This window comes from Syngnathus scovelli, chromosome 10 (assembly GCF_024217435.2).
Source record: "Syngnathus scovelli strain Florida chromosome 10, RoL_Ssco_1.2, whole genome shotgun sequence".
Classification (NCBI taxonomy): domain Eukaryota; kingdom Metazoa; phylum Chordata; class Actinopteri; order Syngnathiformes; family Syngnathidae; genus Syngnathus; species Syngnathus scovelli.
This window is the reverse complement of record NC_090856.1, coordinates 7,592,503-7,619,277: the sequence shown is the minus strand read 5'-3', so window position 1 is coordinate 7,619,277 and position 26,775 is coordinate 7,592,503. Positions and strand designations below refer to the sequence as shown.

Below are 26,775 nucleotides of genomic sequence, written 5' to 3'. Positions count from 1 at the left end.
GCGGGCTGGACTTTGGACATGCCTGCTAAAGTGGCTCAATATTGATCCATATATAAGGCGCACCTGATTATAAGGCGCACTGTCGGCTTTTGAGAAAATTGGAGGTTTTTAGGTGCGCCTTATAGTGCGGAAAATACGGTATGCTTTTGAGATGTATGTGTAAGGGGGGTGGGGCTTTTGAGATGTATGTGTGGGTGTGGCATATACCACCAAATAACCCAACAGAGACTCCTGTCTGTATTTACACATTCATGAATAAGAGTGTGCATGTCTTTTCATTACTCATTTGTGATGCATTTGGCTTTCATTAATGTCCATTGACGCTACCTTCAGAGTAGAATAATTATCTATGGAATTTTAAAACTCGCAGCTCTTTTGATCAGCAATTCAGCCACACCAAAATGTGTTTATATGCGGTTACCTCACTCAAAGCTAAGTACTCTGTAGTAGAGGCAATACGATCAAGTTTTTTAGGCTTTCAGCATATAGTAAGTAGGTATGTCAAGTGCTAGATTTATCATGCGAGAGTGGCTTCTGGGAATCTTACCAATGTACTTCTGCTAATGGTGTTTCTCATTGATATTCAGCTTCAATTTAACCCTGCAAGCTCATTTGAAACACATTTTAAACTTGGGGACCAAAAACACGAGCATCACTTTTGGAAGCTGTGAACTATCAGCTGGGTCAAATCACAAACTACATCAATCTCAGGAAGACATATTTATGTCTCAATTTATAGTCTCCAAGTGAACGAACATGCACTGTGGGAGAAATGCGAAAGTACTGGGAGATTACCCACGTAGGCCTGAGCCGATATTCGAATCCCCTCAAATGTTTGCGAATTGGATTGTCAAGAATGGTTAATTAAGCTGTTATACAAAAGGCTGTGATTCTTCCAGACATATACTACGGGCACTGTTGCTCTTCTATTCAGCATTTAATGACATGGCTTTGTCTCTTGACAAAAGAGAAAACATTGCTTGTGAACAATCTACTTTGCAATGTGCATCTCTGTTACAGAAGAATTGCCTTATTTTATAAGAACATTAATTTCCCAATAAATAGTTAATGATCGCAATACAGTGAATACCCAAAATGTATTAGATGTCAACTGACAGTCATGTAGAGGAGCAAACAAAAAAAAGCAAAATCTAAATAATCTCAGAGGGAATAAAAATTTGACAGGCAGTCAGGCCAATTTATCATTCTGTCAAACTTCACTGAATGCTGCAGGAGAACTATCCAGTGTGAAACAACCCCGCTCCCACCGATAATGGTTCACTGTTAAAGCCAAAAAATAATGCCAGCCATATGTCAACATTTGTGACTGTAAAAAGGCCTTTCTGCAGCTTTCACTTATAAAAGTGACCAAAGAGCCTTCACTTCTGTTTTGAGGACAAACACCTGCACTACTATAACATCACTCGTGTTACAGCAATCAATACAATCGGGAAATGAATGTATTTATCCTTCAAATTGACACTTGCAGACAATGACAAATAGTGTAACTCAAAGCACAGACGGGTCTGACGCTTTTTCCAATGAGCACTTGTACCTGAGACCTTGCACGCCGCTTGCACATTCAAGACATTACAGTATGCGTATGCCAAAGGAAACTGCTCTGTATAGCCAAAGGATTTTATGGCATTCCGGTAAAAGGACATTAGCCTATTACAACATTTCAGTGCTCCCACATCCTTTGGACAAATTGACACACCTACAATAGTCAACTCAAAGATCCAATAGCTAATGGCTTCGTTTCTGATGTGCTTGGAGACAGCCTGTGATTACATTCGGGCCTGCACCCTTTCATTCGACCAGCATATCATTTTCTTCGCCGACAGACTTCAAAGTGCGGACACTTCAAAGCGGGATGAGTGACTGCCACTTGGACTCCGAGGATGACTCTTTTGATCATCTTCCGAAAACTCAGCTAACACAATCAGCCAAGAACACCACGCGGGAGGATTTGACAGCCAAAAGATAAATGCAGTCATCCGCAGAGCTCTCAGATAGGCACAGCCAGCTGTAATCCATTAATATAAAAATTAGAGAGGAAAAGAGCCGGTGAGATGGAGGTCTGTTGAGGGTCTTTGAGTTACAAATTCAAACTGTTATTTCTAATTAAATGAAAGGATGTGATAGAAGAAAAATCTGAACGGTCTTTATACCCAATGTCAAAGTTATACCATTGTGTTTTCGGTCTAAAAACTTAACTTTCACTTCTAAAAAGTAAACTTCATACATTTTGAACAATGGTATTTACCTTTCCTCTTGGCCTTTCTCTTTATAAAAGGAGACATACTATGTTGTCCGTATTTGACATGACTGACTTTAAAGGTCAATTTCAATTCCGGCATGCCTCCAGGCATCTCTGCCCATCTCACGGTTTCAACTAGTTTCCTTTGAAATTATTTTCCGAGGAAGAGAGGCACTGATCCTCACTACTCATTGGTGTCTAAAAATTTTATGAGCATAAAATTCCTCTTGCTATTTAAAGAAATATATACTGTATAAATATTTTTTTACATCTTGGGTCTGATCTTTCTCACAGGCACAGTGATTGGAGTAAAAGCTCAGAGGTTGGCAATGGAATCATGTCTCCAGTTGATGCAAAATATTGATATTGCAATACATTGTAAGTGCTCTCTGCAGGTTGTCACTTACTTTATACTTGATATAGATATGTAGCAGTTGTTTTGGAAACTGGACAAATGTATTAACTCATCGCGAAAAATATAGAATTGTATGATAACAAAGGACAAAGCTTTGTTATTGCGTATTGTGCATGCTTTATACGGACATCCATGACATTGCAGGACATGCCTTTCTGCATGATGTGTTGTGCTCAATTATTTTTACATCTACCGCCACCCCAACCCTTCACTCATATATCCTGCCAACCACATAACCCACATCTCAGCCCCCCTCCCCAGTCTATATCTCAATGCACAACACAACCACCAGCCATCTCTTCTCAGTCTTTCACCTATTGATCTCAACCATGCTTCCTCATTTCCTCTGAAGGTGCATCCATCCAAATAGCTGTGCATCCACCCATTCATTAGCATGTGTATGCGTGAGGTGACGTGAACTCACCTAATGGGGTTATGTGTCTCCAGGAAATGGCTGGCTCAGGTTTCCCACTGGCCGTACAGATGAGCGACACATTGCTGCCCTCATTTACCGTGATGTCGGAGGAAATGTCATATATCTTGGGAGGAACTGTTAGGAGGCAAAATATAGACATTTAAAATATGCATGAAATATAGTATACAAACAAGCATTTAAAAGAAGAAAGAGAGGTTCAGGGTTATTGAAGGAGGCTGATGGCAATTAAATGAGCGTTTACGGAAAGGCACTCAACCACCCACAAGAATGATTGTGGGTTCCTTAATTGACATGGCTATGAATAATACCGGACATAATGAATAGAGTTGGTTATAATGACGGTCAGTACAGTGACTGTATCCTCGGCGTAGAATAAGAATCAATTCGTTAATTTTCTATTGTATTATATTTGTATTGATCTTGAGACTAGAGAGACAGAAGGTATGACGGAGGGATTCCGTTTATTGTTGCCGTCCACGCACCTCTTTTGGATTTTTAATTGATTGTATGTTGCAAAAAATAAAATAAAAAATCAACATCAAACGAGTTACATTTAATATTTTGCAACACTCGAATAAGTCACACAAGCAATGTAGCAGTTTGTGTTTGTTTACCAAGCACATTCGTAGGAGTGTGGCTTTGGCTCGAAACTCGAGCGGTGAAGTGATGCGACATTCAAATGTTGCTAGCAGTTACAAAACTGCAAACTCAGGTTTTAATGACTTAAAAACAGATTATGCGAGCTTTATCTTGGAAAAAATAAATAATGGACCCTGAGGTCATATAATTATGTGGAATTGGGACATTTGGAGGAAGTAGTATATGTGCAAGAATCAAATGTGTTTTGTTTTTGCTTTTTTTTTTTTTTTTCCTCACAGCATTTATTCAGAAACTTGAACAGAAACCACTGCAAAATCTGATCAAATCAGCTCTAATAAGGGAGACTTGCTGCATTTGTCATCAAGTAAGCGAGAGAGTGTTATCTGTGTTCTGGATCCAGTGTTTGCTTGTATAGCGGAAGATAAGAAAGGAGTCCTTCAAAATACTGAATTTACAGACATCTGTTTATCTGTTTTTGTGAGACATTGAGTAGCCCAACAACTATGGTATGTTTAATATGTTTACAGGCCTGCAGTGCTTAAAACCCCAAGTTCAACCAGCTCCAAAAATAATAGGTAGGATTAGTGGTTTGTCAAAATGACATTTACAAGAAGAAAATTAAATTTACTACACAGTATACTGCACTATAAAAACGGATATCTAGGCAGAAGCTCTAAAATCTCAACCAAGCACTTAGGTGATAATAAAACATAGATAAGAAAAAAAGTGAAGAAATTTCTATTGAGGGCAGTCGATTGTCACCACTGGGCACCAAATCATAATTTTTCTGGTTCTGAACTATTTGAGTTTTATCAAGTTGAGACACCCACAGACAAAAATCAAGTCAATGACGTGGGCATTTTAGCGAGTCATGTGTGTGGACAAACATTTCACACCAGTAAAGGAGTATAAGCATTTTTTTTTTAATCAGCACAATTTGATTCACCAAGTAGGTCGACCGTGCTGTAAAGTGTGTCGCCCTTAAAACCCTTCTTGAAGCTCACTGCAAGATAATCCAATGTGAAGATGAGTCAACACTTTTCACTGAGTTCCCCTTTCAATAAGTACACAACAAAACAACTGGGAGCCTTGAGATTGCCTTTCGGACAAACCTTTTGGATGACTCATCATTAATAATCAATACGTGGAGCCATAATGGTTCGGGGTAGGTGGGTGGTGGTGGTGGTGGTGGTGGGGGGGGGGGGTAGTATGACACATAACATCAACTCCTTACACGAGTTATCAGCAGTTATGACCTTTTTTTCCCGCACTATTCTACAGCAACAGATCTGCATCAAAGTGAGAGGAAATTGCTAATGGATATTTGGTGTAAACGGACCTGTGTTGAATCTTGGTTATTACTTCAGACTCTTGTGTGTACTTGCTGTAGGACCCTTTGTTGACTCATCTCCTCTGTGTCTGATAGCACAAAATTGAAAATGTAGTTGGCTACTGATACTATCGTTTGTTTGTAAGGACTACTTGGTTTTTCAAACATTTTGATGATGAGTGCTAAACGGTTTGGCTATGACAGTGTCTAGGTTAATTTTGTTCAGTTTGTGACAACAAAGAGGATACAACAATGACACAGAAAGTGAATAAATGATTAAAATGCAGTATTGGTCACATTGAATGCCAAAATATATTCACTCTGCAATGTTTGGTTTAAATGATCACTTTTCCACCTATCTGCTAAAAAACAAACAAAAATTTGAATATTTTCCTTTTGCATGTTTTTCTCTATATGGGTTAAGGGCTTGATTATGCACAAGCAATGACTGGTGTGCTTCATGTAAAATTGTCCTGGGAGAAACGGGTGGATTTAGTTGACCTTTCCCGTAAACTGAAACGCCCCTTCAAGTCACCCTCTAAGCGCCATAATCTGCAGTATCTTTTTTTAGCTTCATATTTAATAATTCCGTTGTAATATAAATCACACCAATGTGACAGAAGTACAATATAACGCTTTGGGTCAAATTAGTACACATCAACTCGAAACACAAAAATTGTGTATGGAAACACAATCTAGTTTTAGCTCTGTATGTGATAATGATTATTGTGACAGATGATGCTTACAAAACAGCCATTTTATAACAACAAAATCCCAATCAGTTATTTCTAGTCTAAGGGCTCTTTTATTCACATCAATAACAATGATATTTCCACTAAACAATAGAACATTCCAACCCTTCTCCTTCGCCTGCATGCACATCATGTTGTTTCCTTAGCATGCTAATTCATTAACAACAATGATTGTCATGTTTTCTCATTCTCCTCTAATTTCCCCTCCTCTAGCCCTGTGGGAGGTGCAGAGAGCGAGGTGCCAGAGCTGATCCAGGCAGCATTTCTCTCTGGCTCTCTCTCTCCTGTCAGACACAGCGGGTGAAAAAAATAAGCATCTAATGATGCCCCCTTGAATTACAGAAGCGCTTAGAGCTGCATTATCAAAACGCATAGCAATTCTACTGGAGCTGCAAAGTAACATACAGGCAACCAAGCTCCTCTCTGAATTCTGAAAGACCTTGCCATGCCAACTTTATAAATAAATAAATACAACACTCTATTACTGACTAAATGCACTGCCATCGAGTTTTCCAATTAGAGTCCAGAGAAGAGAACTAGCCACTTGGTCTAATTGACCTCAAGGCAACTGCAGGGATGTAAGGAGTTGTTATTCACATTCTAAAACAGAACAATGGAGAAAGAAAGGGCTTCGATAGCTGTCCTTGGTGCTTATCCATGCTAAACATAATGGGCTGTAATGGTTGAGACAAAACTCCAACAGAAACTCATCTGAGTGTAGATAATTTTTTGAATTAACACTACGCAGCACAAAAGTTGTAGTTTGGGGAAATATTAGCGTTTTACCTTTAAGACCATCTAATTAGATGTCGCCAAGGCTTTGTTTAAACAGATATATACAGTATATGAATTATAATACACATGTAAACAATATCAGTGTGTGTAGATTGTAAAGTACACATCAGTAATGAGACAGCTATTCCTCAAGGTTTTCATTACCTACACTGCAGCGCAAAGGACCAACTTCAAATTTGTTAATTAAGCAGCACATCCTGAAAGTAAACACAAACACTGACACTTTATGTTACACCAAGGTATTTGTAGGCCTAGCGCAATCATTCAAGGTAAAACAAAAATAAGTAAATAAATAAAAATGATTCATATTCGTCTCAGATTGCTATTGTGGTGGGCCCAAGGACACGAAAGCAGGGTGGCAAGGCAGAAGTACGGAATATTTTCCAAAAATAAAACAAAAACACTGCATACGGAATAAAAAAAATTAAAAAATTAGAAACCCAAAAAGCGAGATGAAGATTTTGAATGGACTTGACAAGAACAGAAGCAGCAGGGGCGTAGCTAGTAATATTTCATTGGGGTAACCAGTGTGACACAACTTGACATGCCCCTTTTGAGCTGAGTGTTCATTTGATGGTCCCTTTCAACATGGCTACTTCTCAAGCACATCTGCAAAACCGATGTAATCTGCCACCAATAAACAACAGTGGCCGATTTTGGAACTAATAAAAAACTACTGTACTGTAAAAAGGATCATTGTGATCACACTGGACACTATTTTTTGTCCCTCAAAATTACCAATGGTCAATGATAATGTTCCTTTTTCCACTCAAGCAATTATCATTATGTTTAAACCGATGGAATTGCAAGTCAAATGAGGCTTTTCGAAATTGTAGCGCTTTTTGAAAAGAAAAAAAAAAACACATTATATGCTGTACATGTCGTCTATTCATTCATATGTATACAAAGGATGCTTAACACTCCCATAATTCTTGGTCTAAGCTGATATCATTTCAGTCGTGATATTTTTTACAGCAAAACACTAAGCCGTAAAGTCACGATATAAAGGAAAATAGACATTCATGGTAAAGTGTATTTTATTTTTTCCTCCCTACGCATTGAAGTGGGCCCGGCAGCAATATTGGCAGCATGCGAGAGTTTCAGAGTGGAGTGGTAGAAGGCAGTATATAACCCTTATCAGCGTTTATTGCTGCTTGGCATCTCCTCATATTCCTCCTGCGTGTGGCTAAGACTGTGGCTAGATGAATAAAGAATGGAGATGTGAGAAATGGTGGTGGAGAGCAAATGACTTAAGACACAAATACATTCCAAGCAAGTGCAGACTGGCTTATGAGCATTATTCCATAATGGATTCATCAGAGATGAATTCAACGATTCACCCTCCTAATGTTCCACAGAAATTAGCCTGAGGGAGTGATGATTGTGTGTGATGGCGTGGTACAGTGTGATCCCAAGTATGCCAGCAGACACGTAAGCCTCTGTTCTAACGCATCATTTAATGTGTATGAAAAATATTTTTTTCCTGCACGGAATTTCTCCTCTAATAAACACATTTAGTGCCAAAAAAGATGGCTGATGGAATTCTTTAGGTTCCAAAGAGTATACAAGTCTATCAAAATTAGACAATCTACTTGCTGTATTTCATTTATTTATTACCAGTAAGTATTTTCTATGGCTTTGGGTTTATCAGGCTGTTGAACAAAAACACAAATGATATGAAAATAATAGCCAATATTTTCAATGTAAAAGTAATGTTAAAATATTCTATCATGTTTTTTTTTTTTTTGTTGGAATAAATTAAAATGTTTCTGTAGTTGTTAGATCCCATACATTGTCTGGGGTTGCTGATGAATGTTACAATCAACGTTTTAAAATAATATTACGCAATGGAAAGTCAAGAATAAAGGAAATTAACTGATGATTTTGAATAAACGAGTGGCAATCTTCAATGGGTTTGCAGAGCTGAGCATTCAATTCAAAGATACACTATCAGCCACTTAGTGATATTACTTTCTAATTTATTCAAAAATTCAGCCACAACATCATGCTTGGGATAAACAACAGCAGGGTAATATTTTTTTTACATTAAAAAAATCCCTGGTTATTTTAAATCAGTAGGATGTCAAGATGAATCTGAGATCAAGCTTATTAAATTATCTTTAAAAGTACATTAAAGGTGTGTTTCTTTATATTCGCAACAAAACTGTAGCCTATTTCAAACACCAATGAAGTCTTATGGCATGTGTGTGTGTGCACATGCATGTATAAAATCAATGATCTAACGGGAGGACAAAAGCTTCATCCCCATCTGTCACAGACCGGAAAGGTCAGAGTTCAACATTCTAAAGTCCAGGTCATGATTAATGTGGAGGGTACTTTTGCGAGCATGCTACGTGCAGTCACATGAAAGAACTCATCACAGTAGGGTGTCGGATTCTGCTCTTTAACAAGGTTTCCTACACTCAGACTATACGTACATGGAGTGTATTAAGACAATTGATACTATAGCTGATGCTAGTTGTACAATCATACCCTCAATGCAAAATTTAGTGGTCGCATTCAATGGAAATATTCATTAGCCCTGAGAAAAATGTAATGATTAAAATTTCTGGTGTTAATAATATGTTTCTATGGAGAGCCGTATTTACCATGTCAACAAGTAATTTCAAAAATATTTATTTTACTCTGGGGTGAAATATGCCCACCCTAAAAAAATCTATTAATACATGAAAACAAATTTTTCAGAGTACATTTTTGAGGATTTTTTTGTTTAAATAATAAATAAATTGGCTTATTCAGGCTGTTGATTGGTTGTACAGTCTGACTCGACCGATTATAGATGTATCATGCTATTAATTAAATCAGCACTTTTCTGTATAGAGTCCTGAAGTCAACATAAATTAATGTAATTTGTAATCGGTCATGCGTGCTCTAAATATCGCCCACTCCTGGTATTGCATGTCTTGAATTGGCACAAGAAAAGAATTCCATGCATCAATTAAGATAAAAAAATATTGATTTGTGTTGACAAAATAGAATAAATTGATTCTATATTGATTATTTTTTTCTCCCACCCATACAAAATCATGTTCCCATGCATCTCCATATTTCATGATGGTTTATCGGAAATCCCTATTTGCTGAGGCATGGTCATTTTTGAAAGACTTTTAGGAACGTTCGATTGTCAAGCCTCAAACTGCTTTAGCCATCACCATCATCATTGTGTGTGAAACTGTCCTTGTTCATGCACTGGTAATGACGATAAGCCATTTCCTTAAAATATTCATGTTAATCTCCAATTAGATTCTTGAGTAGAGATGAAGCCTTCATTTTCAAAGTTTAAACACTTTTTTGCAATTGCCATGACCCTGCCCAGATTCATGATACATTGCGATGAGTCATCGAGTATGTTATAAGAAATATGGTGGCCATGGCTGTTCACCGCACACGTACAAAGACTTCACTAAAACCCACGGGTACTTATAGTTTGGTGTCAGCTGCCACATTCATTCTCTGATGACGTTCAATATCCACCACAGGGTGGTGGGACACGATCGTGTCTGAACAACTCGTGTGTACTACAGAGCAATTCTGTCCCACTGAGGTGTTGGGAAAGGCCAAAGTCATGAATATTCAATAAATTGGTCATTATGGAAAACCCTGAGCCTGTGCTTTGCAGAATACAGATGTCAGCCCATCTCGTTTGTTTAGTTCTCCCTTTGGAGGGCTTGTTCAAATAAAAGGCGTTCATACAGAACACCAGCAAATCTGATCTTGTTAAATATAAAATATCAATGATTTTTCATTCTTTTTGAATTCTAGTTGTTTGTCATGCTTCAGCAATGTTGTCAAGTAGCTGACAGGGCATTGTCTTGATTTGCACTCTGGCCAACAGATGAATTTGAGAGATGAGAAGGGTGGATATCCCCCACAGCCGGTGGTCAGTCTGTATTCAGCTTGATGCATGCACTTGTGCTGCAGGGACAGGGAGCTCAGCCTGTGATATTTATCTGCCCAATTAAAGCCAGTGTTTGTCGTAGATGTCTGCCAATGCTTCACCCCCTAAAAATCTGTTTCACCGGAATTCTAATTGTGATAAAGTGTATGATAAACAAAAGCCTGAGGACTGTGGACTGTGCTTTAGTCCACACAGTAGACACCAATTACATTCAACTGGGTTAACCGTGGCAGAGTCATGCGAAAAAAGAAAATGGCCTTTCCAAAATGGTTCCTGCAACGTAGGGAGTGTGAGATTGTCTGCAGTTAGATTTACAGAACAATCTTATGCAGACAATAGTTTTTGTTTTTAAACTATTTATTGAAACACGTCCACACGTGTACCGTATTTTCCGCACTATAAAGCGCACCGGATTATAAGGCGCACCTTCAATGAATGGCCCATTTAAAAACTTTGTCCATGTATAAAGTGCACCAGATCATAAGGCGCATCTTCAATGAATGGCCCATTTTAAAACTTTGTCCATATATAAATCCATATATGTTTGGACACGCCTGCTGTAGTGGCTCAATATTGGTCCATATATAAGGCGCACCGAATTCTAAGGCGCACTGTCGTCTTTTGAGAAAATTGGTGGTTTTTAGGTGCGCCTTATAGTGCGGAAAATACGGTAATTCTCCCTATCCAGCTCAGAGAATTAAGGTGGACAAAGACCGTTTCAAGATTTGCGTAACATAAGCGGCATAGTGACAATTAGTGCTTCCGTCTGTCCATCCATCCATCCATTTTTCAAACCGCTTATCCTCACTAGGGTGCACTCTCACCACAGTTTCCCTGCAACATTAAAGCCAGACTGTTTGAATGCCTCACTACCCCACTGAGACGCTTACAAGGCATCCCCATTTGGGAACTTACTCTTAATTAGTTACCTTAATTGTGAGCACTTGATTATAGCACATAGACCGTCATGAGGGTCTTTGTGTACAAAATGCACACCAATAAAAAATGTCTTACAGGATATCGGCATTCAGTTAAACTGTTAAGCAATCAGTCAATAAAGCTCATCTGTACGATATGGGTTAATCATAGTTGGGTGCAGTGTGGATTGTCTTTTTCTAAGCACGATGAGTAATACTTTTTCCACCCATAGCTCTCTTTCTTAGCATTACCTGTTGTATATTGCTTGACATGCATGTGGTGACCTTCTGGTTAGGTGTGGGTTGCTGCTTCTTGACAAACACTTAACGGTGAGCTGGTGTTGAAATGCCGAGCATGTATCTCAAATTATATATGAGATGTACACATTCAATGAAAGTGGAGACGCATGCTTTCAAGCGACATGTAGGTAATTGGACGAAGACAGGAAAAACATCTATTTCACGTATACCTTGTAATTATTTATGGGAGTGACAGATTTATCGCATATTAGAATGAAATGTGATTAGCAAGGCCACAATATTTCATTAAGCACACTCTCTTCTGACATAGTGAATGGATTGACAACCCAGAGCTTCAAACCTCCACACATTCCTTTGAGTCATCCTACAGGGTCGGGCGGGTGAATTCTCTCTTCACATCTGCTCCGATCCATATTAATGTCTGTGAGATTTTTCCTCACCTGCCGGATTATGTCTTGACATTTGTAGAATTGTTAACCCTTTACAGGACTATATGTATCAGCGACATCTTCCGGTCCCCTCATAGTTTAAGAAAACAGTGTGAAATACTAAGAAAAAAAAAATAATAATAATAAATTGCAGTAATTGTAATTTTTAATGAAGATTCTAAAAAACATGTGCGGGTAAAATGTGTGAATGCATTTCAACAGCTTGGCCCAGAGGCATGTGTTGTGATTAAACAGACTACCAAGGGCCATGACAGCAAAACGCCTCAAACCCCCTTTCACTGTGACAAGATATTCTTAGACAGGGTGCATATTTAATGCATTAACACATCTACAATCTTAATTAACAGAGAAGGATGGTGGCTGTGTGGTGTAGTTGGAACGATCACAATCTCTCAATCCTCGCTACAAGACGAAAAAATGGTCAGGAGGATAGGTTATGTATAAAATCTTGCTAAAAACATTACATTTCACTAATTCAGTCGATCCCATTAACCTTGATGTGTTTTTTTTTTTTTGTTTGTGCTAAATTTAGACAGCTTCTTGTGAATGTAATCTGTATATTTTAAAACATCAGCAAAAGCCACCTTCAACTGCAACACAGCAAAAACTAAAGTGATCCAATGGGGAAAATTAAAACTGCTATACCAAAGCAATTATATTTTTTAAATTCTAAATAATTCTGGTGAGTGCTGTTAAATATGAATGGAGATATGGGAAGCAAACACAGCATCTAAATTAATGAGTTGAGGTTTGACTTAACTTTGCGATTTGGACCGCTAAACAATTACAATTCTTGAATCGTATTGCACCCCTAGTTTGGGTTTCGGAGAGCTTTTATACATTTTTACATAAAATATTTAACAAACATGACAAAAGCAGCAGCCGAACACAATTGAATTGAATCGTAATACTACTTAATCGTAACCAACCTACTCGTTCCACTTGTTTGGCCTCACACACATGATTCCAGCCATTAGGAAATCAAGCCATTGCGAATTATATTATCATAACGCTGAAAACTGGCACGGTAGCTTGAGCTGCCTTGTGCCATATGGCCTGTTGTGAGGAGCTGCTCTGACCCGGAACACCCTCGGTAAGATTCCTATTACAGAATGTTGTACAGAAAGCCAACTACAATAACATGATGGTCATGTAGTGATCATTACTGCCTGCCAAGCAGGTGACTCCAGTTGATCACATGTTTGGAGGCTTGGTGCAAATAGGAAATATTCACACAAGAGACATGAACGCACCACCGATCCTTGCATGTAAGAACTAAAGTTACTTGAAAAATATAGTTGTAGAGGATTTGTCGGAAGGATTACTCAAAAATGACACGACCAATATGTGTTGTTAGCGGGATTATGCAAAAACTACACAACCAATGTGCCAAGTAAAGATTTTTGTGTAGGCACCAATTTTATGCAATCTGGCATGATCATTAAAAAAGAAATGTTTGAACTAATGAAGGCGTTGGATTCTGCCTCTTTAGCATATAATTGCATAATGGGACTTGAGTTGGTTATTGCTGCATTTATTTTGCTTCCGGCTATCCACATTTCTATACTTCACAATATAAGACCATTTAAAACCAGTTAAGACCAAGTTTGGTACACATACAGACATTGAGTTGCATTATATATTGTTTCTATTTTATGTTTTGTTTAGTTGTATTTATTATTTCTTGGTATGACAGAAAATTGATCGTCTAAATTAGGGGTGTCAAACTCATTTTTGTCGTGGGCTGAAGCATAATTTCCTCGGAGGGCCATCATGACCGTCAAGACCTTTTATTATATACAGTATAGGCCACACAACAAACTGATGAATAACTAGGTTTGAAACTGGAGACTAAAACTGTTCAAATATATTTAAAAGATGAATGGTAACGAAAATTTCTAGCAATATGTATTTCTTTTAAAGTGAAGACAATTTGTAGTTTTAGTATTGACACATGAAGTCAATGCACAAGATGTCTTCGGGGGCCACATAAAATGATGTGGTGGGCTGTATCTGGCCCCCGGGCCTTGAGTTTGACACCTATGGTTGAAGTGAAGACACGTGTTAAGTGAAGACATCCGTGTTAATTAAGTGGGCGTGTTTAATAAAAAGCACTCCTGCATAGAAGTTGCAGTGAGTGGTGTGTTAACAGAGCTGAGCATCCTCCTCGATTTTCTTTGTTTTATTGTTATTCACTAAGTTCGGTGCAATTGCAAGGGTTTCACACAAGTACCTACTGTGTATGGCTCCTCTGCCAACAGACTTGAGTTGTTAATTACTGCATTTATTTTGCTTCCAGCTGTACACATTTATATGGCACCCTTTATAATTTTAGACGATTTAAAACCAATAATTTTAGACCATTTAAAACCATTTAAGACCAAGTTTGGTACACATACAGATTTTTGGCCCTCTGTGTGGGCGTAGACTACGACAGTATATGAATATTAAATCCGGCGTTACACATTCTTGCACATCTGTGTGCTTGATAAGGCTCCACGGTTTGTAGTCGATTATACTGGTATCGTTCTGGTATTCATCATTCTTGGAACTAAATCTGTTTGACTGATTCGCAATTCTGTGTGGTAACTCATAGTATAGGGAACATTAAAGACAAGTGAGGACCTCTGGGTATCTCTGTGAGCCTTGTGATACGTGTATACGTACGATACGTATACGATTCAATATAATTTGACACAATGCAATATCGTACAGTACTACAGAGTATGGCCTCACGGCTTCATAGTTCATTTTGAACACATCCATATACTCAATAAAGTAGAAATATACATATATCATCCATTTAAAAAAACAAATATAATTAACTTTTCTCATTCAAGTTCTTCCGAGGTATCTATATTCTGACCTCAACTCTGAGTGAGATGAAAAATTAAGCACTGCCATGTCTATATGGTACCAGTAGAATTGATTTGAATGCATAAGCCTTCTGGGAGTCACCTTTTACTAAAGGGAGGTAAGAGTAAGCTTCTCTAACGTCTCTTGCCACCCAGTGTAATGTACAACTACACGAGCAAGCACAATTTTTTCAAAAGACACTTATGGTGCATTCATACCTACTACAGCTTCACTTCATACCCACTCGCTTTTAAAGTGCAGAGCAAGCAGATGGATGTTGGCATATAACAGTTTAGAAAATATGTAAAACCATCATAGCCTGAGAGCACTGCAAATTCTGAGCTCATGGTAGGCGATGGGTGAAATGGCCTAGATGACAGGATTTGTAGGCAGTATTGTATTTCCAAGGATGTTGACTGACATTTAACAGTAATTGCACTTTAACAGGCTCCCGTGTTTATTTGTGCAAATGAAAATGCTCTCGTCACCAGTAGCTAGTATATATGCACGCCTGTCTTTGCAGCAGGATGGGCAACATAAATGCTACCACAATATTTTATCAGTGATAGTTCAACTACACACTTTCTAACCAAAATCAATTCACTCAAAATTTTAATATTAGAGGTACCATGTTTGAAATGCATATGGCCTTAATTTTCAGTTCACTTTTAATTTGCAGCAGGACGGACGGGAATTATGGTAACTATTTTCCCCTAAAATAGAAAACAGAGAGTGACGTTTTTATCTCATTGCGCAAGAGGTCGGGCGGGGGTCACTACAGGTCACACAAAGCTCAGACAGACAGAGCTATCACTACAATGAGCAGCTCAAAATCTTAAACATAACCATCAGACATGCAATAATTCCTGCTATTCTGTGTGATAAATACTAATCTTTCAAATGCTATCTTTGACCATGTTACAGAGAAAAATGCGCAAAATAAAATTCCATTTTCTCCTCTAAGGATCCATGCTGCGTTTGTATGATGTTTAATGGCTATATATTTGGAGACGTTCTTTAATTCAGTATCACATAGAGAATGCTACCACTCTAATGATCTCTATCTCAAAATATTCACATCTTTTTTTTTTTTTTGCCTAAATAAATTAAAGCTGCTTTAGTCAAGCAAACCTCTTTGTGCTGCACAACATTCTGCCAAAAAATATACCCAACCGTGTTGATTCACATCCACCAAAGAAATGTCAGTGGGAGATTTTCTGTCATTCTAGAGTATGAATTCTTAAAGCACTTGCTCTTCCAATAAGACTAAGATGAGAAGAAAGCAGCACATATGGTGGCAGATATGCAGGAGTAGTATTATGTAATTATGACTGACATGAATTGGTGACATGAATAGAACCTCTATTTGAACACATCAAATGTCTATAATGACTTTGATAACACAAAGTAGAAAAATTACCAAGTCTTAAAAATGACTAAAAGTTATCGTTTCAAACATTTGTCGTCAAGCACTGCAGAAACCAACATAAAAGAAAAGATGACATACCTTTCACAATGAGATTGAGAAGTTTAGGCTTTTCGTTGCGTTCGCTTTGAATTGAGCACGTGTACTGACCATCGTCCGTTACATCCACCTTCTGTATCTGAAGGCTGTACTCATGCTTGTCTCCAACGCTGGACACAATAGACACACGAGGGTCTGCGGACCACTGGTCATTCCCTGCAAAAATGATGCTTGAGCGGTTTAGCCAGGCTCCTTTTGAGATTCCATCCGACAGGTAGCACCTGTAGGAACAAAGAAATGCTGCTTAGAGGTATTCAAAATTCTAAACTTGTATCATGTATGTAGTCCATGTAGGAGGCATGTAGATTTATTGAAGTGCCACCATAACTGGGTACAATTGATGGCTAAATTGTAACGTGTTATGGTAACCATACAACTGAGACAAATTGATCTTAGCCCTAACTTAATATTTTGTTGCACGACAAGCAAACAGTTTCTGTATCTTCCAGTGAGCTTTAGCCATATGTCAAAAGGCCTTTTGGTTTACGTCACTTGCACAAACTGCTACCAATATTTATTATTTAAAGCTTACCCTCTCTAGGCTGCATGTTTTAAACCCTTTTATAATGGTTTTACAAGATTTACATGAGGGCCCATAGAAGGCCACTTTAGTGTAGTCAGGAGAGCTGTGTGTTTTGGGTAATTATCCTTCTGGATGACCCGTGAATGAGCCCAAGCATTCTAACACTGAGCAGCACATTTCTCTTAGGAATGACTCCATAGTCTTGAAAGTTTATTTTAGTCAGAACAGATTCAAAAGACAATGTGTCACGTGCTAGACGTGTAGTAGCTTTAAAGTTCTGATGGAACCTTGACCTGGTCCTTATAACTTTAATGCTCGGGATGTTCGATACCACTTTCATTTCAGACTGATATCGGTATGAGTACCAAATATTTAATCATTAATACCAAGTGCTGATGGCATTAGTCAAAGTCAAAGTCAAAGTCAGCTTTATTGTCAATTTCTCCACATGCCAAAGACACACAAAGAAACCGAAATTTCGTTCCCCCCTATCCCACGGTGACAAGACATGGCTCACAACAGACAAACAAGTAAACAAGTATAACAAAATTATTATTATTAAATTATTAATTATTAATATTATTATAGACACTGCACACACCAAAAATCACATATTTCTATCTGCCTCTTCTTATTCTTATTCTCTCATTTACGGAGAGACACACACAGAAACACATTAATGCGCACACATATTCAATATTCTATATAAAAATGCTATGCTGGACACTGTTGGTAAAATAGACACATGGCTAAAGTCTAGGTGGCGAGTGTAAGATGCCGCCAACAAATGCTACCTGTCCCACTATGGAACCCCTGCAAGTTCTGTTATTACATGCTGTCAGGTTTCGTTGAGTTAACCCCATTTTTCTAACAGCCAACTAGGCTTTTCTCTTCTCTTTCTTTCTTCACCACGACTGCTGCGACAAATGTTGTGACATGTTCAACATTTCGTCAGACAAACACAAGAATCAGGGTCTGACACAGTCACCCACAATTGTCCACGTTGTCTTGAAACAAGGCTTCAATGGCCGCTAGAAAGAAAGGGTAAAAAGCTTTATTTAAGAATCATCAAATAAAAACAAACCATGACTCTCAAAATGTGAAAAAAAATCCACTATCCACCTTTCAACTGTATTTTTGTCGTAAATTATCGTGACGAAAGCATGGATTAAAGTATTGCTGGAGCACATTATACCCAGGCAGAATCTCTACTTCACATTTTTCTCCATCTTGATTGACTTGTCCTTGACGTTCATTCACCGCCTGCTTGTCAGTTTTAAGCATCTTTGCACTATTCCTCCAGAAATGATTACTGTTATCTCTGCCAATGTAATCCCTTATGAAGGTGTCACTTGTATTTATACACCTCTTGACAAATACAAGTCAAAAGAGGCCATTTCTGACATTTTATGTAACTGAGGTCCCAGGTGTTTGTCAACGTAGCCACTCCAATGTTATTAATGTGGCTTCAAAACTTGCAATAATTTGTTGATTGGGTAGTTTCTTATTAAACTTGTCACCCGTAGATGATTTTGCAATTCTTACATCGATACGAATTCAATTAAACCTTTAAAGTGGAATATTCTGACAGTTGTACAATTTGAAGTTCAACCCACATTTTCTAGAAAGAATATGTTGCAAAAAGTTATGATGTGACCAGTACTCATTAGACACAACCTCAGTGTTTTAGTTTCCTAGTCTGCATCGGCTCCAATACATGACATTTTTATGGCGTAGGGGCAGTGCGGTATAAAATAATGATGTAAACTTACAAAATTACATTTAAATACAGCCTGGCATGAACTGCAATCAAGTCTTTTCACACATTGTCACACTTGTTCATTGTTGCATGAAGTGATTACCGTAGGCAACGGGAACACAATATACTCAAATAGGTAAAAAAATATAATAATATTGTATACAATGTGATAGATGTATAGAATAAAATATCCAAAGGAGTCTGAGTAGTCAGCGGGTTTAATTAGGAGGGTAACATTCGCTGAAAGACATTAAAGTTTATGAAAACGAATGGACCCCACAAATTAACATTTGGTTGAAAAATACGAGAATTAAAACTGGCCTTTGCCATGAGGAGTGTGAGCAATTATCTAAGACTAGACAATTCTTCCACATAATTATGTGAATGGACTGTCCACAACACAGCTACATTCAAAGTTCAAGCGTAACCTTAGCATGATTCCTTTAATCAACATTTCAGCACAAAAGCAGCAATTTAGCATTATCACCTAGAGACATCGGCTTTCTTTCTAATTATCAAGCAAAACTATTTCAAACCTATAATTGTCACTTTTAGACAACTGAGTAAAGCTCCTTGAGAAAAATACCATTGCTGTTCAATTACGTCTGTATGTATTCTGATCGTAATTGTCATGCCTTTGCAAACCGATGACGCCATATCAGTGAATGACCCCGACAATTGTTAAGACACTGAGGCAAATTTGACTCATCCCAAACACTCCATATACAAAGAGGATTTCAGAGTTTCCAGAGCTTAAAATGTCTTGTCAATAAGAGCTATTGTGAAATTGAATTGACTGTCTGGCTTTTGACATTTACTTTGAATGGATGTCTGTGCAAATCCACCCCTACAAAGTATTGAAACCGAAGCGTGGAACTGCATGAAGTAACTTTGTGGTAACCTTAAGTTTGGCAGATATAAGTACTAAGTACCAAACACTTAATGTATTTTGACACTGCTTTCAAAAAAACAGGATGGAAGACGTACTATCCTGCCTCTATTATGGTACTAATACTACCTGATTTTCCGCACTATAAGGCGCACCTAAAAACCTCCAATTTTCTCAAAAGCCGACAGTACGCTTTATAATCCGGTGCGCCTTATATATAGACCAATATGGAGTCGTGGATCAGGACTAACTTATTAAAGTAAGCTTTACGTGTTTATTTTGTGTGTTGTGTGATATTAACGTTTGAGCAACGTCGAGTTATTGCTATATTGTTAGCGTTTTCACTATTTCGAGTGTTACTATATTGTGATTGCATTAACGTTTGAGCAACGTTGAGTTATTTATACTATGCACCTTATAATCCGGTGCGCCTTATATATGAACAACGTTTTAAAATGGGCCATTCATTGAAGGTGCACCTTATAATCCGGTGCGCCTTATAGTGCGGAAAATACGGTACCTCAAATTCCTCCACTGCCATGCCGCATATACACAGAAACAGAAAAAAGACAATGACAATGTTCCAAATGGAGCATTTAACGTTAGATCACCTCCCAAAAATGGGAAACTGAACTACATATGCAGACAAAATATGTAACAACAATAACAGGTAGGGAATCACTTGTCCAAATATGACAGTTGACAATGAGCTGGGAGACATCAAACAGCGACATCTCATCATGACAGTCCATTAGAGAAAACAGTCAATCCTATTTTTCTGGACAAGCCGATGTTTAGTCGTGACAGTGGTAAAAACAGAGAACAATTCAATCAAATTTTCTCCCCCACACACACAAAAATGATGTGGGAAATACATTTTTAAGCAACTCAAGGCATTGGCATCATATCTTTTTTATTTGCAATGGTAGTGGTATTCCCAACGTACATGTAAATGGGTCATGTGGTTTTCCTCTGTTGCAATGTTCCTAGTGACATTCCTGAACGTGTGTCTTAGCATCTGCTCGCCCAAATCTTACCACCCGCTTTGAGGTAGCCTTTTTTGCTTTGCATATTTCTGTCACTGTTTCGGATCTGGCAGGGACCACCCTGAACAGCTCAACTGGGACATCTGCTTCCCGCAGCCATCTGTGCACAGGTCTACCTAATCCCCCTCTTGCTGTCAACCTTTCTCCCTTTGCTTTCCCGGCCTTCTTTCAAATGTGTGTTTGCACAACCAGTATTTCAAACAAGTGTGGATTTGAAGTCAGATACACTGAGTGTGAGATACTAACATTGACCTTCATGATGGCTTCAGTTATAGACGGAAACCTATATTCCGCCTCGTGACGTAATATCAAAGCTCTAACAGAGATGGGATAACCCATCCGCAAAAAGGGAATCCCTGGGTAAACGTGTTAAGTGTAACAATAAACATTCATGTCTCCAGCCCCTTTTGTTAAAAACAATGTCACTGGCAAACCGCCACAGGTTTAATAGCTTCGCATTTGATAATTAATGTGGGATGCTCCGTTGCTGTTTAACTGCACAATTTAGGCAATATTGTTGGAGAATCTTTTTAACCCGACCTGGTTGCATATACATTCCGCTGCTGCACAGTTTACACTCAGCATTCGGCACACAAGTGACAGGTCAGCCTTGGCAGCAGGCCAAGCAGTGCGAGCGAAGTAAAGTGAGGGTCAAGGCCGGGTGGTGAGTAGTGACACTCTTGCCTGCTTGCCAAGAGCACTAAGCACTTACAGATTAGTTTGCTCCGCCTTGTAAGAGTTTCAATCTGAAGTAAGGAGGAAAAACACATTTGTATAATGCTTACACAGGACTCCGGATTATACAAATTGTCAGGGTTGTTTGGCATTCAGTCAATGACAGTTGTTAAGAATAAATAAAAATCACCTATTTTTATAACCTATTACAATATACTGTTGGAATGAAAAGAAAGTTTGTGTGCCACTGGCCTTTAATGTGATGATTTTTTAAAAGTGCCATTAACAAGGAGGGTGTTTGTTATTGCTTTCCGGCGGGGCTTATCCACCCAGTTGATGTGCTCTGTTCATGGCACAAATGGACAATTCTTCATTGTCAAAGGACATTGGAACCCCAGCATATACCAATAGGTATGACCACATTCATCATTCTGACAAAGGAAGTAAACAATTGCCACAGAAGTTAACTAGTTTCAGTCATCTACAAATATTGGAATAAATACTTGCCGCAAAGGCGCGGGATGCTCCGTTGGGTGGCGTCACATATTACATGCCCTACTTATGTATTCATTCAGGGACACTCCGGGTGGAACAGTCTCTCAGTGAAATTTCCTCTAATACCATGAAGAGTAGTAAGTGGAAATAAGTCAAGTGCCCTAAAATGAAGATCGATGATAATTACTTGATGACATCTAGATGACTAAAGTAGTAATTATTGGTAGTATGTAAAGTACACAACACAATAAAGTTGAATAATTTCAACATAAATTCAAGAATATTTGTATTTTAGTATGAGTGGATAACACTGTCATGTAAAATATTCATCAATAATTTAGTTTTGTGATTGTGACAGTTGAGTCTAGCATAAATGGGGGAAAAATCTGAAGAGTAAATTGGTTTTGCAATTGGTTTAAGAACCACTATAATATTAATAAATACAGATGTTTGAGGCCCCAACTCCATAAGATAATTATGACGAGGGTGTTTAGGCCACATCCGCCCAAAATGTAAAAGACTGTTTTATATGCTACCCCTCTTTGGTGCTTTCATAATTTGCATGGGTTCACAATATTTCTTGATGTGCTGATTTGTGCTTTTAGTGATAGCGGGTTGGCTGGATACAGACATTCAATTTATGCTGCGCAGCTTAAAATGCAGATCCTGTGTACTGGCAGGGACCAGAAAGTCTTTAGTTAAGCTAATTGCCAGTGCATTTGGCAGAGATTATGTTCAGTTTAAGGTTGGTTCTATAGACAGGGTCTCTGCCTCATAAGAGTGAATTGATAAAGTAATTGGAAGGGAACAGACTATCTTTTGAGAATCACTTAATCCCAAATCTAAATAGTGAAACATCAGATCGATTCGATTAACATATCTAATGGATATGTGAGGCGGTAGATTCTATGTGGGATAACGTGAGGACAAACGGGAGTCAGCAAACTATTTCTTCTTGATAGTCAACAACTTGCACAGAGACACATATTTTCTTCAATCCAGCTGGACACATAATGTGGTGCCCTGGCCTTAACACACTTGAGTAGATGTCAGTGAGGTAAAAAAAAAAAAATCCAATTACTCCAGGATTGTCAACAGAGCCTTAAAGGGTTGGGGGGAAAACAAACAAAGTAGACTTCACCAAGCAATTTAGGGGAAATGATGAACAATTTTGAGTTCAAATCTTCTGTCTAGTTTTGTACTTTTGTATATTTGCCAAGTCAATTCAGGAATCTCCACTTGTATGACTAGCCAGACATGCTTGTTGGCATATTGCGCCAGAAAAATCACCCTTATTTTGTTATCAAAAAATAGGAAAAATACTCATATCAATTTTTTTTATGAATTAAAATTAGTGTAGGTTTGTGCGACACTTCTTAAAGGAGTGTAAAATATAACCAACCTTACTTAAGTTTACTGATGCTTGCCTGCCTGGGCCAGAACAAATTTGATAACTAAATACGATAAAATAAACATGCTATTGATTTTCTGTGTTAATATTCAATATTCGGTATTTTTAGTCATACATTGAATGGCAGCGCACCAAAAATCATTAACTGGTTGGCACCAAAACATTAACAATTAAGATTATACAAAGCTTATTACATGAAGGATTTAGCCAGGATTTTCCTCCAACATGCCAGCAATAAAGGAATATAGCCTGAGAATGACGAAACAAACAGGTTCATTAACTCTACAGCATAGAAATGCTTGTATTGTTTTAAACAGATGAAAGAATAGTATTAGAAAGATACCCGACTAAGAAGTCCTTCTCCTACATTTCCAGCCTTCTCGCTTGGATGGCTCATTGGCTACTGTATTGAATTAGTATAAGCAGCGAGGTTTAGACTGTAATGCTTACTAATTTTTCTTTATCAATTTCTCAAACATGCAATTAGATGAAGATGGCCGCAAGGTTTGCTAAATAACCATATTAAAAGAGAACAGTGTTAAATTGGAAAGTGCCTAAAGGCAAATGTAATGGGTTTTTCCATTGATATGCTCTGGTGTAAAAGAATGAGTTTATAGCTCCTATTTCAGATCTCAAACTCTTTTCAGAAAATGCATTTACTCCACACTGGACAAATATAATCACAGCGGCCGAAAAATATCAAATTCTACATCATAGATTTAATAAAGAAAGTGTATGTTCTTTAGGAGCCTGAGGGGCATCTAGGCTCTTTTTTTTTTTTTTTTTTTTTTTTTTGGTTGGAGACAATAAGAGTAGTTGTAAGAGGTTAGTAGATAATTATGTGTCAAATTGTATCCACTCAGTGAAAACTTGAGCTTTATGGAATCTATTTTTAAATAAACCGTTTAGGATTGTGTGTCTAAGGCAAAGATCTGATGCTTTTTGTGTTCATCTTCTGAAGGGTTCAGTTACAGAGCAAAGTAGGAAATGAGACATTTGCGCTATAATGTCGTTAGCTGACTCTTGTCTCGGTGTGTCTTCTCGCTTTATAGGTAGGCAACATCGGATGAAGGCGGGTAAACGCCCATCCTGTTTGCATAACAATGAAGGGCTTAAAACAATACATCTAGGCCAATGGAGTAGGTCAGACAAATCGGTTGCAAGATAGCTAGATAATGGAAACAATATAAGCTAATTGCGTGTTTTTATCTGTCACGGGGGAGTTGAAGTAGGACTCAAAAGCAAAGACAGAGATGTTGCACTTGATTACTGATTGATTTATCCAAATGCAGACTGGGTTGTATGGAGGTTATGTCTGTGTGTATTTATGAGCTTGACATGATTTGAGTATATTATCAGTAAAAAATGCAAATTTTCTTTTGCCTTATTGGATAGTTGATAATAATTTTGAACTTCTTCGATCTCATAACTTTTTCCCCTCCTATCCAAAATTCCATAGCCCTGATGCAGCTATTTTACAGGTGTACAAAAAAAATATGTTTTTCCAATGGCCATGACCTGGTGGCCTATGAATGTTCTCAAAGACAACATTTATGTGACATTTAATGCAACTGATGTTAGATGAAATGTGCCATAAGTGATGTTTTAGTAAATTCACAAGGTTGCCAGTCTTTTTATAAGCTTCATAACCACTGACCTTGACAGGATGATAGGACAGCCCCACCATCCAAGAAGGTGAGCTCTGTAACCATACCATCCATCATCGGGGCACTGGAGCAAAGCCCCAGCGAAGACCTCAAACTGCAAGAGAAGCCTCACCAACTCATGGTGTATAGTGGACACACACATAACCAGCCCGAAGCTGGATCTTTTATCCTTGAACGGATACAACTGGTTGTTCATTGTTAATGATTAACGACGTATGGAGTTCCATAGTGTTGTGGGAATTAGCTCTGTCAGTCAAGCACTTTCCTCCCACACGGACATATAGACTCACACCAATGGCAGCAACCCACAAGCACATTACACAAGCAGTGTGGCTTGACAGACGTGAGCCGAATAATGCTCGCCCCACACTCCGAGTGCTTGCTCCTTCTGTAGTTCTGTCGTATCTCTTTTTTTTTCTCCTAGGCTTACTGAAATAGTCCGCGGCTTCAACGGATCACCACCTAACAGAAAAGACCTCAATTCCCCACCAGTACACACTAACAATGGAACAGGAGTACTCCTTACAGCATGTAGGTCAGCCGTGCCTTCCATGTCTACCGGTTACAAGAAGAGGTTACAAGGGAAGGGTTCTAAACTGGGTTGGATCGACCTGAGAAATACTGTCAAATCTGATTTCAGTTTTTAATAGTGCATATTTGCATGAGACTAGAGCAAGATTATGAACAGCTTGTTGGAATAAGTCAGGACAAGGTCGTAGTAGCCAGAATTAAAAATGTAGACAATTATGCTTGCTGTTATACTGCAATTAAGATACACAAGCAGTGAGTGACTTACTTTGAATTGATGTCCTCAATACTGTGAGATGGATGTGCTAAACCACAGGTGTCAAACTCCAGGCCCGGGGGCCAGATACGGCCCGCCACATCATTTTATGTGACGCGCGAAGACAAATTGTGCATCAAATTCGTGTGTCATTACTAGAATTGCAAATTGTCTTCACTTTTAATATATATATTTTTTTGTCACTTTGTTTTGTAGCTTTTACTGTATATAATATGAGGTGCTCATACGTTTATTTGGGTTGACAGTCATAATGGCCCTCCGAAAAAAGCTACGACTACAATGCGGCCCGCGAAAAAAATGAGTTTGACACAAAATGAGTTTAGCAGCTAAACCATGGGTAGGCAACTCTGCTCCTCATGTTTTCTACATCTCCCTGTTGCAACATACCTGATTTAATTAATCAGGATTGTTATCCAGCTTCTGCAGACCTTGCTAAGTATAACCATTTGAATTAGGTGTGTTGCTAAACTGTCAACCACTGTGACACGTGTAACATATTACTGCAAAGAACATTAACGACTTACAACACCACAACTCTGATGAAAAAAGTTAATTATCAAACTCATGTGACATAAATTAGCTTCTCCCTCACATACAAACCTCTATCACTTCAATATGCACGGTGTACAAAGACACAATATCCTTCCTCTCTAAATCTAACCTCTACCATTCTAGTTCTTAACTGTAAACACAAATTTGTCTAATTTTGAATATAATAAACAACTCCACTTTTACCTTTAAGACATAAACCTGGTCAACTTGAATGAAAATTGTCATTTAATGTTATGCTCTTTTCCCTCATTAGGAACATCTACAGAGAAGCAATAACACTTTATACCACCACTGGTGACCAATGTAGCCGCAAATGCCATATGGATATGACCATCGAGATAATGTTGTTGGGGATGATTTGTGTGTGATGCAATATCGCTCCAATGGAGGGATAAAAATCTAATCACGCTATTCAGCTAATGGTGATGACTGTTTTAT

General features: G+C 38.2%; 1 protein-coding gene across 3 annotated transcripts in view; it reads right to left on the bottom strand.

Annotated features, from left to right (window-relative positions):
• Positions 1 to 26,775, bottom strand: part of negr1 (neuronal growth regulator 1) — a 92,149-nt gene that overhangs the window by 52,415 nt on the left and 12,959 nt on the right. For all 3 annotated transcript variants that reach the window (XM_049732208.2, XM_049732207.2, XM_049732209.2), the window contains exons 2-3: positions 16,498 to 16,736; positions 3,100 to 3,225 (exon numbers count right to left, since the gene is read on the bottom strand). In XM_049732208.2, the coding sequence (XP_049588165.1) occupies positions 3,100 to 3,225; positions 16,498 to 16,736 (365 nt within the window). The remainder of the gene's footprint in view (positions 1 to 3,099; positions 3,226 to 16,497; positions 16,737 to 26,775) is intronic.